Source organism: Haemaphysalis longicornis, unplaced genomic scaffold (genome assembly GCF_048455015.1).
Source record: "Haemaphysalis longicornis isolate Haplotype H1 unplaced genomic scaffold, Haemaphysalis longicornis Haplotype H1 scaffold_6, whole genome shotgun sequence".
Taxonomy (NCBI): Eukaryota; Metazoa; Arthropoda; class Arachnida; order Ixodida; family Ixodidae; genus Haemaphysalis; species Haemaphysalis longicornis.
The window spans coordinates 116,713,675-116,730,484 of record NW_027526407.1 but is presented as its reverse complement, the minus strand read 5'-3'; the positions used below and the strand labels follow the sequence as shown (position 1 = coordinate 116,730,484).

Sequence of the window (16,810 nt, the reverse complement as noted above, 5' to 3'; positions counted from 1 at the left end):
TTCACAAGCATGTCCAGAGTTTGCTGTATGTCACTTTAAATCGGTACTTTCTATGGCAAGAAATAAATCCTGCGGTTTGGTGTACTCAGAAAACGTTTCCTGTGCAACGCCTTGCGCGTGCGCGAGAAACCAAGTTACAGAGATGATACAAGTAAACTGAAAGAGATTGGCTGGCTGTAAACCTGACGTAGCCACATGCTCGCATCCACCGACTCTCGTGAGCGGGGAGGGGGTATTGAATGGAGCGACAAATAGTTTCTGTCGCCGCAGGGTGTGTTTAGCGAGCTACTGTGCGAAGCACAGCTCAACGAACAGCGGCTGGCAGGGGTCGCTGCATAGCGGGCTGAACTGATCCAACGTTGCAATGAGGAACACCAGGTGCACATTACGTCGGAATACGCCTGCCACACGTCATACCTAAAATACCAGCCGCAAGTTAAACTTCGCTGGTTGGTGAATTGACATTAGGGTTTAAGGCGCTGATGCGACGCAGGTGATGAGGCGCGCCGTAGTGGAGGGTTCCGGGTTAATTTTCACCACTTGGGGATGATTAACGTGCGCCGAAATCACGTACACACGGGCGTTTTTGCTTTTCTCCTCCATCAGAAAAGTCTTTGCTGGTTAAGCCTCTTTACGGTGTACATGGCCGCATTTTTGTTAATCTGAGCGCTGCTATACACGAAGAGATATACTTCGAGGGCTCTTCTAAGCTTAGAGCCTTGCTCTAGCCTCCGAAATTAGGTGTGCCCAAATAGCTCAGGTCTCACTTGCACGACTAAACATCGTTGTGACGTTGCAGCCTACTGATCATGCTTAAACTGCCGTTTTGGAAATAAAAACAATGTTGGCAGCAACTGTTATTTCTATGCTATGACTCTTCCATATTCCATAATACTAAATGCTACAGCAAGTGGTGTCGGCACAAAATATTTCAGAGCTAAAGCCTTCGGCCACTTAAGTTTTATAGAGAGTAACCACTCCCTCTCTCCCTTCAGGTTACACGTACATCGGCGGAATTTGCCAAGACTACAAAGTGGGACTTAGCGAAGACTATCCCACTACGTTTTACAACGTTTACACGGTTTCCCATGAAATAGGTCACTCGTAAGTGCAACACAACGAAAAATTCAAATTTCCTGTATTCCAATGCTTACAGGTTAAAAGTACATTGAGTCTAGGAAGTCGCAGCTGGTGCCGGCATTAACACCTATAAGTGTTTTTACAACGAGGGCTCATGCAAGGGTACTGTAGTAGTTATATTTCGAAGCTAAAAAATTAAAGCCGTTCCCCTCAATGTGAAAGCTGTCGGAAGTGCAGAGCAGTGATTCGCCATGATGAGCTCCAGCGCCGTTATCCGCTCACTGCTTCCACCATAGCATTTCAAATTTCCCGCCTTCGCAGTGCTCGCGCGCCCCCTGCCCGAAACTGTGCCAGCGGGAGTTCTGCTCTCTTTGTGCTTTTCTCCCCGCACGTGTCAGCGTTGCCCTGCCACATTTTGCGTTTATTATCGTAAAAACCAACCCAAGGGGCGTCCTTAAATAAACGTACGCGGGAGCTGCCGGTTAATTACGTATATTTTTCCTGCAATGAACCTATAGGTTTCTTTGCGCCAAACAACGGGAGGAGGTATGACAAGCGCCAGTGTTTCACAAGTTTCAAACGCTTATGACTATATAAGCCACTTGGCTTTCGAAGCCTCTGGGGTACGCCGCGAACAACACCGTTACCCCGCGACGCCGCCTTGGTGCTGTATATACTTGGGTCGAGCGATTGAGCTAGGACGAAAAGGCGAGCGCCTAAAGTGCTGTGCACTTAAAATCTCTGCAATTCCTACTCCGGCGTGAAAACCGGTGAACACCTGAATGTTTCGCAATTTTATCCGCTGTTGCCTAGCGTATTAAATTAAAACGCTTTTTTCTAGTGGTATTTGCAACTAAATAAATGCATTCACATATCTCTCCATTTTTAATTCATGATACTGCCGCAGTCTCTACATACTGGCAGTAAAATGTTCCTCCTTAGCGTTGAAACAATTTTTGTCTTGAAACAACCATCGTTGCCAGGATTTAAAACGCCAACAATTCTAATGGTAAATTTTGGTCGTTTTATGAAAAGGAATGGCCCGTGAAAAAATTTATCTGTGCATTTTGCTATTTTAATCGGTAGTGCGCATGAGCTTACTTGTATCCATTCGGCATACATTATTTATCCATGGTTCGCTTGGAGCGTATCTTACTGTTTCAATAGTTCTTGGTAATTACTTATCTTCTTTTTAGCCTACTTAAAGGCGGCAGAATTGCGCACAGCAGAATTGTCCATTTATTTTACATCTTCATCATTAAGGTTCCTTTTTGTTATTGTAATAAGTTCGTGAGTGTAATAGCTCGGGCTACGCGTTTCGGTTAAATCGCGATCGGGTTAAATCACGACATTGACGCCGATCCCATCATGCCTCAGTCACTCTAGCCTGCCATTCAACTGCAACGTCACCAAACTTCCACTGTTTTCCTATTTCTCTTTCAGGAACATTGAAAACCAGTATCCCACACGGGATTTAGAGTTTAATCTCTCATGAGTTTGAAATTCAAGGTTGCGCTGCTGAGCACGAGGTCGCGGGTTCGTTTCCCGGCCGCGGCGGCCGCTTTTCTGATGGAGGCGAAAAGCAAAAACGCCCGTGTGTACGAGATTTCGGCGCACGTTAAAGATCCCCAGGTGGTCAAAATTAATCCGGAGCCCTCCACTACGGCGCGCCTCATCGCCTGCGTTGCGTCGGCGCGTTAAACCCCCACAATCAATCAATCAATCAATCAAATGCAAGGTGCCTGCTAACGCTATTTGCTGTTGCACGACTCCTGTTTGAGTTGTCATCAACCCTTAGTAGGGACGGATGCTCGTCCTGTCGCAAGTCAACATGAATGCTTTTTGAAGAACACGAGGTGGGCTTAACCCCATGCGGTTGCCCAGCACGATAGGTTCCTTTTGCCTCTTAGATCAACTTCAGAAATGGTTGCATCACGTTGTTCTTGACGGCGCTTCTATTGCACACCGGCTTTTCTAGCTGAGGAGGGTGAAGGCTTGGGCTGGTTGGAAATTCACAGTCCTGTACACAACGGAAACAAATAAGGATGACAGAAAGACACACCGCACAAACTCCGTCGTGCAGTCATTTTATTACGGAGACATCTTATATTTTTACGTACATGGATGAAAAGGCTAAAACCAGCGCCCTTCCAGTCTGTAAGGAAGAATAACAAGCAAAACTACACGCAGTGCAGGGAGCACAGGAAACACAACTAGTTTGTTTCTAAGTTACTATTCAGAACATTTTAAGCTAATTAGCTGAAATAAACTTAGAAAGACTCCAGCTTTATTCTAGAGGACAAGCACGGAGATGTCCATTTTCCAAACGCGTCGCACGCATCTTACTGGCTGTGTAAAAGGCCAACCCAATCGACTCCACCACGGAGGGATGGGGTCAGGCAGGATAGCGGTATAAAACGTCCACGTTAAAATCTCCCCCGAGAAGAGCCTGCATGTCAGGGGTGGGCGCGTGAAGCCTCCCTGCTCGTGAATGCTCCCCCCGCCCGCCTCCACCCAGAATGCACGCTTAACAGAGCAACCGCTGGTGCGCGGGATTATACCTGAAAGAAGCCGGTCGAAAACTCACCCTAGGAGCTCTTGAAGAAGTAAACACATAAGAAGATGAGGCGTAGGGTGCAGTTTGGTAAGGCGGGGTTCTGCTGCAGTGATTTTGTATAATATCCCTATTGGTTACTAAGAAATTTGGGGCGGACAAGTTTCTCTTCATTCGATAGATATGCGGAGCTTGCCGGCAGTGTGGAACTTGGGAGGGCAAGAGCGGCGGTTGTATGTTCCGGGGCAGCGGCTTTCAGTTTCTTGTGCCCATGAGAGCCTCTGTGTGCGCCTCCGCTCCTTCTTTATGCCTGCGAGCGAGCCACAGGAGTTCGTCTCGTGGCACGTTGTAGGCAATTATAATGACAATAGTGTCCTTATCAGCACATTGGGTCAATTGTGAAGAATGGAAAGGTGGAGGCGATAGATATAAAACTTGTGCAACATGTGTCGGTGGACGGTGGTGGAGGGCAGTGGAGCGGCTAAGACGAGCAAATCCTCCACTTCGAAAGAGAATGCTTGGATCCTTGCCATATGAAGCTTCCCAGTAAAAAAACTACACCTGTACACCTGTAATTAACGGCAAGTAAGAAGCTTAGAATAAACAGAGTGAATCCCTCAGTATCACTGAACGCACATGAAAAGTGAGACCTCACACTACAGTTGCAAAATTGCGAAAACTAGGCGCTGTCTTGATCATTGGCTTATCTCAAAGCGATGAAAGGGAGACGGGCACATCGTCATGGTCTGATGCACATTTGGCAAAAGTACTGAAACGAGGATCAAAAGTTCCTAAGCCTACAAAATGTTTACCTGATACATTGAAATGGACAGCAAAAGGTAAACGACCTTTGCAAGATGCAACACGTTTAGTGACTTAGAGGGCGTTTTTTACGCAAAAGCCTGGTTTGCTGATAAAGAAATACTTAAGCTGGCACGACCTTCTCCCATTTCCTTTATATATTTTCAGATGTTGAATTTCACGTCACAAAGAGGACAAAACAATTTGGGGCACTATTTTTAAACGACATTCCTCCTTGCCTCTTGCTTTCAACTTTTTTGTTGTGGCGAAGATGGGAAGCGAGTCACATAAACATTGTTGTTTCATTTCATTTTATTATGGCGCCGCACACGCAGAGTTAGTGAGCGGTGCTTCGTTACCCCGGCGTCGCTTTTCAGCGATGTGCTGCCGCGTGGGACATTTCCTGTAAATACACCTGCAACTTCTCAAGAAATTGTCGATCATTTCCTTTCAAGTGAAATGCTCTAATTTCAACCGATTTCATTGCTCTCTGTAGCATATATTGATTGATTGTGGGGTTTAACGCGCCGACGCAACGCAGGCGATGAGGCGCGCCGTAGTGGAGGGCTCCGGATTAATTTTGACCACCTGGGGATCTTTATCGTGCGCCGAAATCTCGTACACACGGGCGTTTTTGCTTTTCGCCTCCATCAGAAAAGCGGCCGCCGCGGCCGGGAATCGAACCCGCGACCTCGTGCTCAGCAGCGCAACGCCTTAGCCACTGATGTAGCATATATATGCGCTAGTAATAGTAGGGAGTGAAGACTCTCTCGTTTTACCGTGCATGCATTTTCTGAGTGCCCTTACAACCGATGCCAAACATTTCAACGATATCAAAACTGAAACATGCCTACCACCTGAGATGGGGCATTCTGTTGTATAACTCTTGCTACTGGAGATTTGGGCCTTCAATGTAGGCTTCGCGAGTAAACGTTCCCGCTTAAATCTAGACAAATTTATTTCACATATGCTTTTCCAGACTAAAGATACATTTATTTCACACATGTTTCTCCAGCCTAAGTGTTTTTGGAGGAAATGTGTTTCGGCAAAATCCACCATCCCATGCTTAATTCTTCAAGGTAGGTGAAGTGAGCAAATGTAATGCCTGAAGGTGTATAGGGCAGCGGCACCTGTTTCGAAATATTTAGTTTAGTTCCGTGTAATTAAGCAGGTACATCGGCTGAATGTGCTATATAATTAAAGCTCGTCTTTTCAAACGGTAAGGGAAGCAGCAAGTTCGAACTAACCAATGTCAAGAAGAAGAGGACACTGGACCCACCGCGGTGGCTCAGTGGCCAAGGCGTTGTGCTGCTGAGCATGAGTACACGGGTTCGACTCCCGACCGCGGTGGCCGCCTTTCTGATGGGCGCGAAGCGCAAGAACGTCCGTGTGTACGAAATTTCGGCGCAGGTTGAATTTCCCCAGGTGGTCAGAATTAATTTGAAACCATCCAGTACGGCTCGCCTCATCGCCTGCGTTGCGACGGCGCGTTAAGCACTACAATTAACGAATCAAGGACAGTGCATTGCCCCTCAAAAGATAGGGCACGCCAGCGATTTATTTCGTCAGAAATATCGTGATTGCAGAAGGACATTTTTTCTTGCAGGACAACTTTCTCTCAATTACAATATGATGGACGGCCTTCTCGTCCCCGTCTTCAAAACTGAAGTCTGGAGACATTTCCCTACTTCTGAAAACGGTGGCAGGACGGGTGCTACGTCCAACTCTTCCTGGCTGTTACTTTCAGCGATAGGTTCTGCTCTTCTGATGAGAGAAATGGTGTTTCATGACCGAGCGCAGCACACACGACTGCACTGGCGTCCACCCTGACCTGTTCCAAAACATCCGCGATGGGGTCAGTTGCGCCATCTATCACTGCATGTGGCAGGGTTCCCTCTCCCTGTTCCGTAGGCGACGCAGCCTCGTCCGCAGGCAGTGGGGGCGTTCCTCTGGCTCGGTGACAGGCGCCAAGATTACAGAGGGGTGACCTGTAGCTCGCCATATCCGTGGCGCCACGTGCTCTCGTTCAAGCTAAAGGGTATTTAAGTGCAGAGAACTTTAGGGGCTCGCCTTGTCGTCGCAGCTCGCTCGCTGTACCCAAGTAGAGCCACACGGCGTTCCGTCGTAGGGGCTCTCGTCACTTTATTTTTCTTTATTTACGGACAAACACCGCTGTTACACGCGGCGTAGCCCGGAGGCTTTGAAAGCCAACCGGTTTATATAGTAATACGCGTTCGAAACTCGCGAACCACTGGCGCTTGTCATACATCTCTTTGTTCTTTGGCGCAAAAAAAACAAAAAAACTGCAGGTGCATTTGAGGATAAATGTACGTAAATGACCGGCAGCGCTTGCGTTCATTTAGTTGGGAACGCTCCTTGGGTTGGTCTTTACGATAGTAAGCGAAAAACTGGCGGTGCAAAACCGGCATGTGCCGGAGGAAAAGCAAGCACCAAAACAAGATAACTCCCCCTGGCGCCGTTTCAGGCAGAGGGCGCGCGAGCACTGCGAAGGCGGGAAATCTGATTTCCATTGCGTGGTAGCAGTGAGGTGATAACGGCGCTACAGCCCATTATGGCGAATCACTGTTCTGCACTTCCAGCAGCTTGCACACTGAGTGGAACGGCTTTATGTTTTTACACGCCTTGTTCTATGGAGCGTTTCTGGACTAAGTTGTACAGTTGGAATTATTCACAAATCGGAAGTAATCAAGTTGAAATAATAAGCTTTGCTTGCATTTTATGCCCAACAGTAAAATCTACCAATATAGGCCAACTCGCGTTTACACTTTAGGTTCTGTTTAATAAAAGCTAAATTGGATTATTGAAGAGCTAAATGGCGTATTTTATATCCTGTAAAAACTCGAACACAGCAATTGACGTAATGTGGCGTAATATTCCTACATCAAAGTTCACAACCGCCCGACGACTTAAAAAAAAAGCTTATCGGCCCGAACATAACGCAGCTTCCCAGTCGTGACTACGGCTGACCCTAAATTGTTATGACGTGGTTGCTATATCATGCGTTTCTTTATCTCAAGCTTACATTCAAATTATGACGCAAGTAAACCCTCTGACTGATGCTGGATTGAAATGTAAAGTAGACAAAGTGGGCTGGCAAGAATTTATTTAACGGGTAATCAGTGAACAGAAATAAAAAATAAAGTTATTCGGCAAAACTGTGAAAGTAATTTGTGTAATCTTTTATTTAAAGTCTAGGTTGCGTTCACGACGGATCGGGACCAGTGAGAGAACTACCGGGACACCGAGGATCTTCGCAGTGCAGATGGGATGAAGGATATATAATGAGTTACGACCTCAAGGATGAACGACAGTACACATTTTCCGAGTGCTGTCGAAGAGATATGGAAAATCTGCTCAGGTACGTTTCATTGTCAAGCACGTGCTATCAATTTTATTAAATGCAGAGCATTTCTTTAACTAACGATGTCACCCGGCGTTGGCGTGCCTCGGCGTCCGCACCAGCCGTTCCAGGTGCGCCCTCTCCCCCACTCCTCCTCTCCCGCATCACGCTACCCTCCTCGCTCTCAACAACAGGTCCGCACCCCTCTCCCTACACTATATAATAAAATAATACTTACCGGCGCCTGGTTTCGAACCCACGACCATGCGGGCGGAACGCAAGGTACATGGTGCTCTACCCACTGCGCCACAAAACCGACACAGAATGAAAGGCTACGAACGCGCCTTATATCCTTGACTCATTTAAACTACGTCAAGAAGCTGCTGATACAACGCATTCACTACCACCAACTCCCCAAACACTAAACGTTAAGGCAATACACCCACCCCCTATGCGACGCATTTACTCGAGTCCCCCTCGCGGGGAGATGGGCCCTTTTTACTACAGGCAGCTTTGAAATATTTATCCCGAATAAAGGTTGAAAAGTAAACATTGTACTCAAAACCATAAAAAATATATTTTTCGTGCCCCTGCGATGCAATATCACCGTTAAAAATAACGTCATCAATTCGAAAGCCTTCCTCAGGAAGCGTATTGCGCTAACATCAATACAGCGTCCGTCTTGCGGCATTTTTAAGAAAAGAAGATAAGCACTGCAAGGTGTACATTTAAGCAATGGCATTCATAATGTGTAAAGTAATTACCTTCAAATTCTAAAATAGAGATTTTTTCCCCAGTGAAGGCATTTAAAATGTTACTTTTAATGCATTTTTGCTGCAGTCAGCGGAAATGGGGATGCTTGAGCTGGCGCGCTCATCGGAGCATCAAGCAACGTGTGTTTCCAGGACAACACACGTCAGGCGAAAAGTACTGCCGAGGCCTGTACTCCTATGATAAGAGCATGCATTACGATAGGGTGAGTAAGCCTTATTTTTTTGACTCCCTGAAAGGTTTGCATTTACGAGGAATAATTTTATTTTCTTTGCCACTACGTTTTTACGCATCATCCACAGGTTTACGGAGTGCAGCATTGTCAGGTGCATTGTCAAGGGACCAGGAGCTATTACCTTGGAGTACCTGATGGGACACCCGGTGACCAAAAAAGGACCGGAGAAAAAGTAAGTGGCTCAATTGAACCTATTTTGAAATAAATGTGCGGAAAGTGATGTCCAGGTTCTTTTGTAAGATTTTTATGTGTTAAGTTTTCGAAAACAAGAACTTTAATTACTCTAATTGACGAAACGTCTGCACAGGAAGAATTCAAACTTCACTGCTACTTCTCACCGAGTTGGTGGTACCGAGGCTACGGCATTGTGCTGCTCACCCAAAGAATGCGGGTTTGATCCCCGCCACGGTGCTTGCTTTTCTCATGGAGTAGAAGAGCGAAGAAGCCGTGTGTCCATATTTCGGCACACGTTAAAGTTCCTGATTTGGTCAAAATTAATCGCGAGCCCTCCACTACGGCGCTCAAGGTAGAATAGTGTAGCTTCGTCGCGGTGGGCCCCAAAGTCAAGTAATGCTTTAATACTGCGTTTCCCATTGTTGTGATTCAACGTTAAATTTCAAGCGTTGCATAAGACCATAATTATTAACGATAATGGCAAGTCGTTGCAAGAAGTGACACTATATTGATTGATTGATTGATTGATTGATTGATTGATTGATTGATTGATTGATTGATTGATTGATTGATTGATTGATTGTCGGTTTTAACGCGCCGAATCAACACAGGTTATGAATCGCGCCGTAGTTGAGGGTTTGTGACTAATTTTGACCACGCGGGGATTTAGAACATGCGCCGTAATCTCGAACAAGCGGGCGTTTTCGCTTCTCGCCTCCATGAGAAACGCGGCCGCCGCGCCGGGAATCGAGCCCACGTCCTTGGGGTCAGCAGCACAGTGCCTTAGCCACTGAGCCACGCCGCTTCGTTCATGGCTAACGAAACAGTTAACGAATTTATTGTTAAGGAAACAGTTCGCAGTTAACATAGGGGGACAGGTTCGGGAAAAAAGCGAACGAGAAAGGAACGTATGAATGCTGCATTGAGGAAGAATTCAGGAAGAGTAACTGCGATTGCAGAAGGCATGATGTCTTGTCGTAGCCACAGCATAGTCCTGAATGCAATTCGCTATGCAACCTCGTGCGCGACGGTTGGTCCCAATGAACCAAAAATGATCAATATTTTCCCGTTCGCGACAAACTCTGACTCCCATTGATGGTTTTGTTCCAGCAGCCTTAGCTCAATAACTTAGCCGTCGTGCTTGTGAGTCCAGGAACCCAGTTTTATCCGGCCACAGTGGCCTTGCTGAGATATAGGAGAAACCATAAACGCGCACTTGCGTTGAGAATAAAACACAAGTTAAACATTCCCGCGTAATTCAAAATGGCTTACAGCTATTTACTATGGAGCGTCTGAGCGCCCAGGTGCCCTTCTGCCACGTAAAATTGGAAACTACTTTTTTAAAACGGATTTCTGAGATAATGGCTTGTGATTTTGTGGTAATGATAAGAATAATAATAATAGATTTATTCAAGTCCTTCTACACGGTAATATCCAGTCCCTCTGGCTCGATATCGAGAAATCCTGGAAATACACTCCTCACGCTACTGCCAGCAACGGCAGCGGAGGTTATCCAGGCAACAAAGAAGTCACGCGTGCGTGTGGACTGTTTTTATGGCGCGCTTTAACGAGAGCACCCTGTTGCGATGCTGTTACGCAACCCGGCTTCAGCGCTCGGGTAAACCACCAAAAACATGTTGCCATCGACTTTACATGACCCGGCGTGTTCAAAGAGGCGAACCATGTGGCTACTTGACAAAAGCCTTTCACCGACCTCGTGGCCCCTCAAGCACCAACTGGCCAGCGGCGGTGCTGACAATAGCAGTGCTTGGCGCCCCGCAATGCAAGGCTCAGCGGCGTGCCTGCGCATCTTTTGTCATGCCATTTTTGTGGCGTGTTTGACGACGCTGGAGACGTGTTCAACAAGCCACTCGACGAATATTACGACAGAAGGATGCAAGACGTCTTCACGATGGTGCAACATCACCAGGACAAAGGAGGCTCCGACCCCAGGCGGATTGCCACGGCGGCGGCAACCTAACGCTCACCTGCGCAGGAGAGGAGCGTGTTTCTCGTGTGTGTGTTTGTGTGTGTGTGTTTGTGTGTTTGTTGCACCATCAGTGCAATGAATTTTGTGATTGGTGCGTCCGGACATCAGCCGAGAAAAAGGGTGAAGGGGAACGGACCCAACGCGCCTGTTTAATCTCTCGCGCGCAGGAACGCACTGCCCGTTCTCTGATACCGAGCTGTAAATACTTGTATATAAAGTTTTCTTCTCCTTCAACTTCGTCATAATGACTGCCCCGGCACAACACCAACCCGGCACAACACCAACTACGCTACCCTGGTTCGCAACAACCCTGAACCTACCATCAGCCATATAATAATCTCGTCTGACATCGGAAGCGGACAACCGTGCTTCCGCGAGGGCTGGATTGGTAGCGACGACGGGAGGCCTGGGCGTGGTGCACCATAGGTGGCCACGATGCGTGCCCTGGCCGTAACCAACGAGTCCTTAGGCATCGTGGTCCACTGTCGCACACTGCACTCCGGGCTCTGCAGTTGTGGCATACAGGTATCAAACCAAAGTTGTCTGTCAAATAAATTACCAAAATATAAGTGAACGACTGATTCTTTTCGTTCCAGGAAGGACTGTGAAAAGAGGTCTAAAGGTTGTCATGAAGACTAGAGACAGTATGGGTTTATAAACAAGACTACCAAACTAAAGTTTGTCGCGAACTTCAAAGAAGTATTCAAATATTGAAGAAAACCATTGAAGCAGTGACGATTCCCCAGCCATTTCCCGGCGATCTCCCCATGACACCCCAAAAGTTACTGCGAGCAAATGGTGCCTGCCGACCAAAGCCACTACCACGAAACACGGCAGGGCGATTATAGTGGGGCCTATATGTCCTTTTGATCCTACCCCTTTTGATCCTACCCCTTGAGCAGTTAACACACTAGTAACATTATTTTTGTGGTGGCCAATATGACGTTGCCCCTGACCATATTATATTACTTTAGAGCGAAATCTGAATTTTCAATATGTATTTGGTTTTGCATAGTTTTTTTGGGCGGAATGGAGATAAAAGACGGACAAATCGCGAGTTCTTGCCAATTGAACGCAGTTCCATTTTGTCTTAAGTCATCCCTTTGAGGACCAAACATTGGAGACAACTAAGACAACAGGGTCCGAATTGCAGTCTTACGGCTTTCATGTTGATGTCTCCATGAAGCCCAATATATCTTTATTAAGGGCTACAAACCCAACCCCACCAAAGAAAGACAACTTTATTACTTGTCACAAGAGTATTTGTGGGGCTTTTTAGCGACAGTATACGCGTCCCTTACAGACATATCAAAGTCCGAAGCTCTTTGTGATGACGTTTTACTGTGCGCTGAAATTTGGCTTAAGCGTACCGACAATCGGAAAGCATGCCTCGATTAGCCCACGCAGAATCTGTGAGCATTTAAAAATGGGAACGGTTTTACTTTGCATAAAGTAAATAAAGCACCTTTAAATCTGTTGCATTGTATAATTATGTATTCTGTCTTCGGAAGTATTTGTTACACAAAGGCACATTATTGATTAGCCTTGTTTGCCGTTTTTTTCACCTTAGCTACTGTACGCGCGACTGAATTTTCTGTACCTTTTTATATCACTTCTCGCGTTTACTAACAATACGTCCGACTACAGTGTTTACTTTGGGACCTCTGTCTGTATATTGTGTTGTATGACATTCACCATGATATAATAAACCTTGTTTCAATAAAAAAAAGAAAAAAAATTAGGAATCATGTTTTACGTCGGCCAACGCTTGGTACGAATTGCTGCGGTCTTAAAGTATATATATATATATATATATATATATATATATATATATATATATATATATATATATATATATATATATATATATATATTGTGAGCGTGTGTAAGCGCAGTCAACATTACTGGACAATTATTGCGCTCTGGGACACTTACGTGCTGTGGCCAATCGCCGTCATTCGGTAGGACCAATCCCTCATCTGTGCATACCATTATCATCATCATCTGTACATAATCATCGTCTCGAGTGGCTGATTCCGTTGAGTCACCGACGGTCTCATTAAAACCTAGTCCGCTGGTACTGGTGCCGACTTGTGCCGGGTCTTCCGTCTCCTTACAAGTGGTGGAGGGTGCTTCTTTCGACCCTGACCTCTCCCTGACCTAGCTGCACCCCTGGAGCTCCGTTCAGGTCGCCTTGTTCAACCGCCATCCAGTCCAATGGACCGAGAAGGCGCACCGAATGCTGCCGCTGCTACCACGCCGGCATGGATGGTGACCGGCCGCCAGCGCGACCCTCCCGGCTTCGCTGGTCTTCGTGGCGAAGACGTCGAGGAGTGCCTTGACGAATTCAACCGAGTCAGCCAATTTAACAGGTGGGACGAGAAGTTCAAGCTCGATAACGTAGGTCTCTCCCTGCATGAAGTTGCAAAGACCTGGTACCGCAACAACGAACATACCATAACTGATTGGGCCTCCTTCACTGAGAAGATCCGCCAGATATTTGGCACACCGTCTGCGCGTTCAGATGAGGCAAAAAGAAAACTAGATGCCCGCTGGCAGCGTCCAGACGAGACATTTTCGTCTTATATTGAGGATGTGCTAGCTCTCTGCCGTCGGGTGAACCCAGACATGGCAGAGGCTGACAAAGTTCGCCATCTACTCAAGGGAATCGCGGAGTTCGCCTTTAACTCGCTTGCCCTACAAAATCCGTCTTCCGTGGAGGACGTACGAACCTCGTGTCAGCGCCTCGACCAGCTACACGCGATCCGCCTGCAGCCACGGCAGGAATCAGCTCGTCTTCCTCCTGAGTCGGAGCTTCGTGCTCTCATACGTGATATCATTCGTGAGGAACTCCAAAGGCAAGGCCCATCGTGCCCTCATGGTGACCGGTGTGCTCAGCCTGCGACTGATTTGCGGGGGATTATTAAAGAGGAGCTGGCGTCGATGACGTGTAGCCCGCGCTGTAGCCCCCCAGTGGCTTTCGCCGCACCCTCGTACGCGGACGCAGCTTCGCGACCCCCGGTCTCACCGATCGGAGTTCCTGCACCTCCGCCAATGTTCGAACAGCTCACAGCGATCTCCTCAGCGGCCCATGCGTCACCAACATATTCCAACTGGCGACCGCGTATGGATTTCCGGCCTAACGAACGCCCGGTCTGTTTCTATTGTGGAATCCGCGGCCACATCTCGCGGTTTTGCCGACGGCGCCAGCAAGATGAGCGGTGAGGCTACGCGCCCTACGAACGCGACGTTCGCTACAGCTACGGACCTCGACGACCTGGAAATCCACCCCACGACCGCTCCCCGTCGCCTCAGTTCTCCCCAGACCGTTCGCGCCGTCAACTGGATCCCAGACGCCGTTCCCCTTCGCCCGGACGTCGTTTTCGTCTCGCCTCTTCGCCCCGTTTCGAACGACGCCAACCACCGTCCGGAAAACTAGATGCTGCAGTTTACGGAGGGGAAACGGCATCGTGCGAACTGTCTACAACTCCTCCGGCGCGTCCCTCGAACATTTTGCCTGTAATTGTGGAAGGAATTGTTGTACAAGCTTTAGTGGACACTGGTGCCAGTATCTCCGTCATGCATAGTGATCTGTGTGACCGGCTACGAAAAGTGAAGACGCCCTACTCTGGACCTTCATTGTGCAGTGCAAATGAAAATGTCATACAGCCTGCCGCATCTTGCACAGCACGTGTCGTCATCGGAGACGATTGTCACCATATTGAGTTTGCCGTTTTGCCAGAATGCGCACATGAATTAATTTTTGGATGGGACTTTCTTTCTTCAGCTTCTGCGGTTATTTCCTGTCGCCAACCAGCCATTCACATTTCCAGCACAGAGCCTTCCCCTTCACCAAACTCACGACAGCAGAACTTAACCTTACGGACGGACTGTTTTTTGCCGCCGGGTTGTGAAGAAGTTCTTTTGGTGTCCTCGAGCAGCATTTCCGCAGGTGATGTGATAGCGTCTCCATCAAGCCGTATGCTTCCCCGAGGAATTGCTATGTCCACATGCCTCGTCCGTTTTTCACAAGGATCTGCAGCTTTGGCCGCTCGAAACACCCCCACAGAGCCAATTTTGTTGCCTAAAGGCATGACCGTCGCTGCTGTGGTTGACAGAGAGCCTGTTTCTGTCCTGTCCAACGCAGTACCACCTTCGCGTGCGTGTGACCTTGCTTCTTCGGGTGGTATGTCTAGTATCGCTGCAACCATCAGCCCCGACCTTACTTCTGAGCAAACAGAACAGCTGCTCACGGTACTGGCGAAGCACCTTGCATCTTTTGACGTGGTTGCTAACACACTCAAACGGACGACTGTGACCGCTCACCGAATTGAGACAGATGGCTCAGCGATTGTACGCCGGCGACCATACCGCGTCTCTTCTCACGAAAGAAAAATTATTGAAGAGCAGGTCGCTGAAATGCTCAAGCGCGACGTCATCCGCCCATCGTCAAGCTCTTGGTCATCGCCGGTTGTGTTAGTCGAGAAGAAGGATGGATCAGTTCGCTTTTGTGTCGATTACCGTGCACTAAATAAGATCACTCGAAAATACGTTTATCCGCTGCCCCGCATCGACGCTGCTTTGGACAGTCTTCAAGGAGCGGAGTACTTCTCGAGTCTAGACTTACGCTCGGGATATTGGCAGATCCCAATGCACGAGGATGACAAAGAGAAGACGGCGTTTTCCACCCCAGACGGGCTTTTCGAGTTCAACGTGATGCCATTTGGGCTCTGTAACGCGCCTGCCACGTTTGAACGAATGATTGACACCGTGCTTCGTGGTCTTAAGTGGAAAACTTGTCTCTGCTGCCTGGACGACATTGTTGTTTTCTCAGGTACATTTGACCAACACTTACGCCGTCTGGACGAAGTACTGAGTTGTCTTTCCAATGCGGGACGGCAGATAAACACAAAGAAATGCACTTTCGCCAGCAAATCTATCAAAGTATTAGGCCACGTCGTGAGCAAAAAAGGAATTCAACCGGACCCCGAAAAGATTTCGGCAGTTTTAAATTTTCCCCGTCCACAACAGCAGAAGGAACTCCGCAGCTTCATCGGCCTCGCATCATACTTCCGCAGATTTATTCAGAATTTCGCAACAGTTGCTTCCCCGCTACATCACCTTCTACGCACTGGCATCCCTTTCGTTTGGACAGACGATTAAGAACGAGCTTTTCAGGCCCTCAAAGACGCCCTCACGTCGAGCCCCGTCCTTTGCCATTCTAACGACAGCGCTCCCACGATCCTACACACGGACGCCAGTGGGCAAGGCATTGGTGCCGTCTTGCTTCAACTAGACGCTCAACAAAAAGAGCGAGTGGTTGCATATGCCAGTCGTTCGCTTACGGTGCCAGAAAAAAACTACAGCATAACGGAAAAGGAGTGCCTGGCCGTTGTTTGGGCAATTCAAAAGTTTCGCCCTTACTTATACGGCAGGCATTTCACTGTCGTTACCGATCACCATGCGTTGTGCTGGCTGTCGACACTCAAGAACCTTTCCGGACGCTTTGGCCGTTGGGTTCTTCGTCTGCAGCAGTACAGTTTTACTGTTACTTATAAGTCCGGCAAGAAGCATTTGGATGCGGACGCCCTTTCACGTTGCCCGTTGTCCAAATCGCCAGCCCCTGTCTCCGCGTCGACGCAGCCTGTTCTGCCCATCGCACCCATTCCTTGTGCCATGGTTGAAGACGCACTCAACTTATCGGCCTTGCAACGTGGCGATAATTATTGTCGCCGAATCATAGAAAGACTTGAAGGCACCGAACGACCACCCAACAGCCGCTTACGTCGGCAGCTCAAGAACTTGCAGCTCGTTAGTGGAGTTCTTTGCCGTTACAGCCATCAC

General features: G+C 47.9%; 1 protein-coding gene across 1 annotated transcript in view; it reads left to right on the top strand.

The window, feature by feature from the left end:
- The window catches only part of LOC144143213 (venom metalloproteinase antarease TserMP_A-like), a 37,868-nt gene extending 27,773 nt beyond the window's left edge, over positions 1–10,095 (top strand). The window contains exons 9-13 of the mRNA XM_077675002.1: positions 996–1,104; positions 7,647–7,814; positions 8,637–8,772; positions 8,870–8,974; positions 10,087–10,095. Of these exons, the coding sequence (XP_077531128.1) occupies positions 996–1,104; positions 7,647–7,814; positions 8,637–8,772; positions 8,870–8,974; positions 10,087–10,095 (527 nt within the window). The remainder of the gene's footprint in view (positions 1–995; positions 1,105–7,646; positions 7,815–8,636; positions 8,773–8,869; positions 8,975–10,086) is intronic.
- Positions 10,096–16,810: the final 6,715 nt, after the last annotated feature.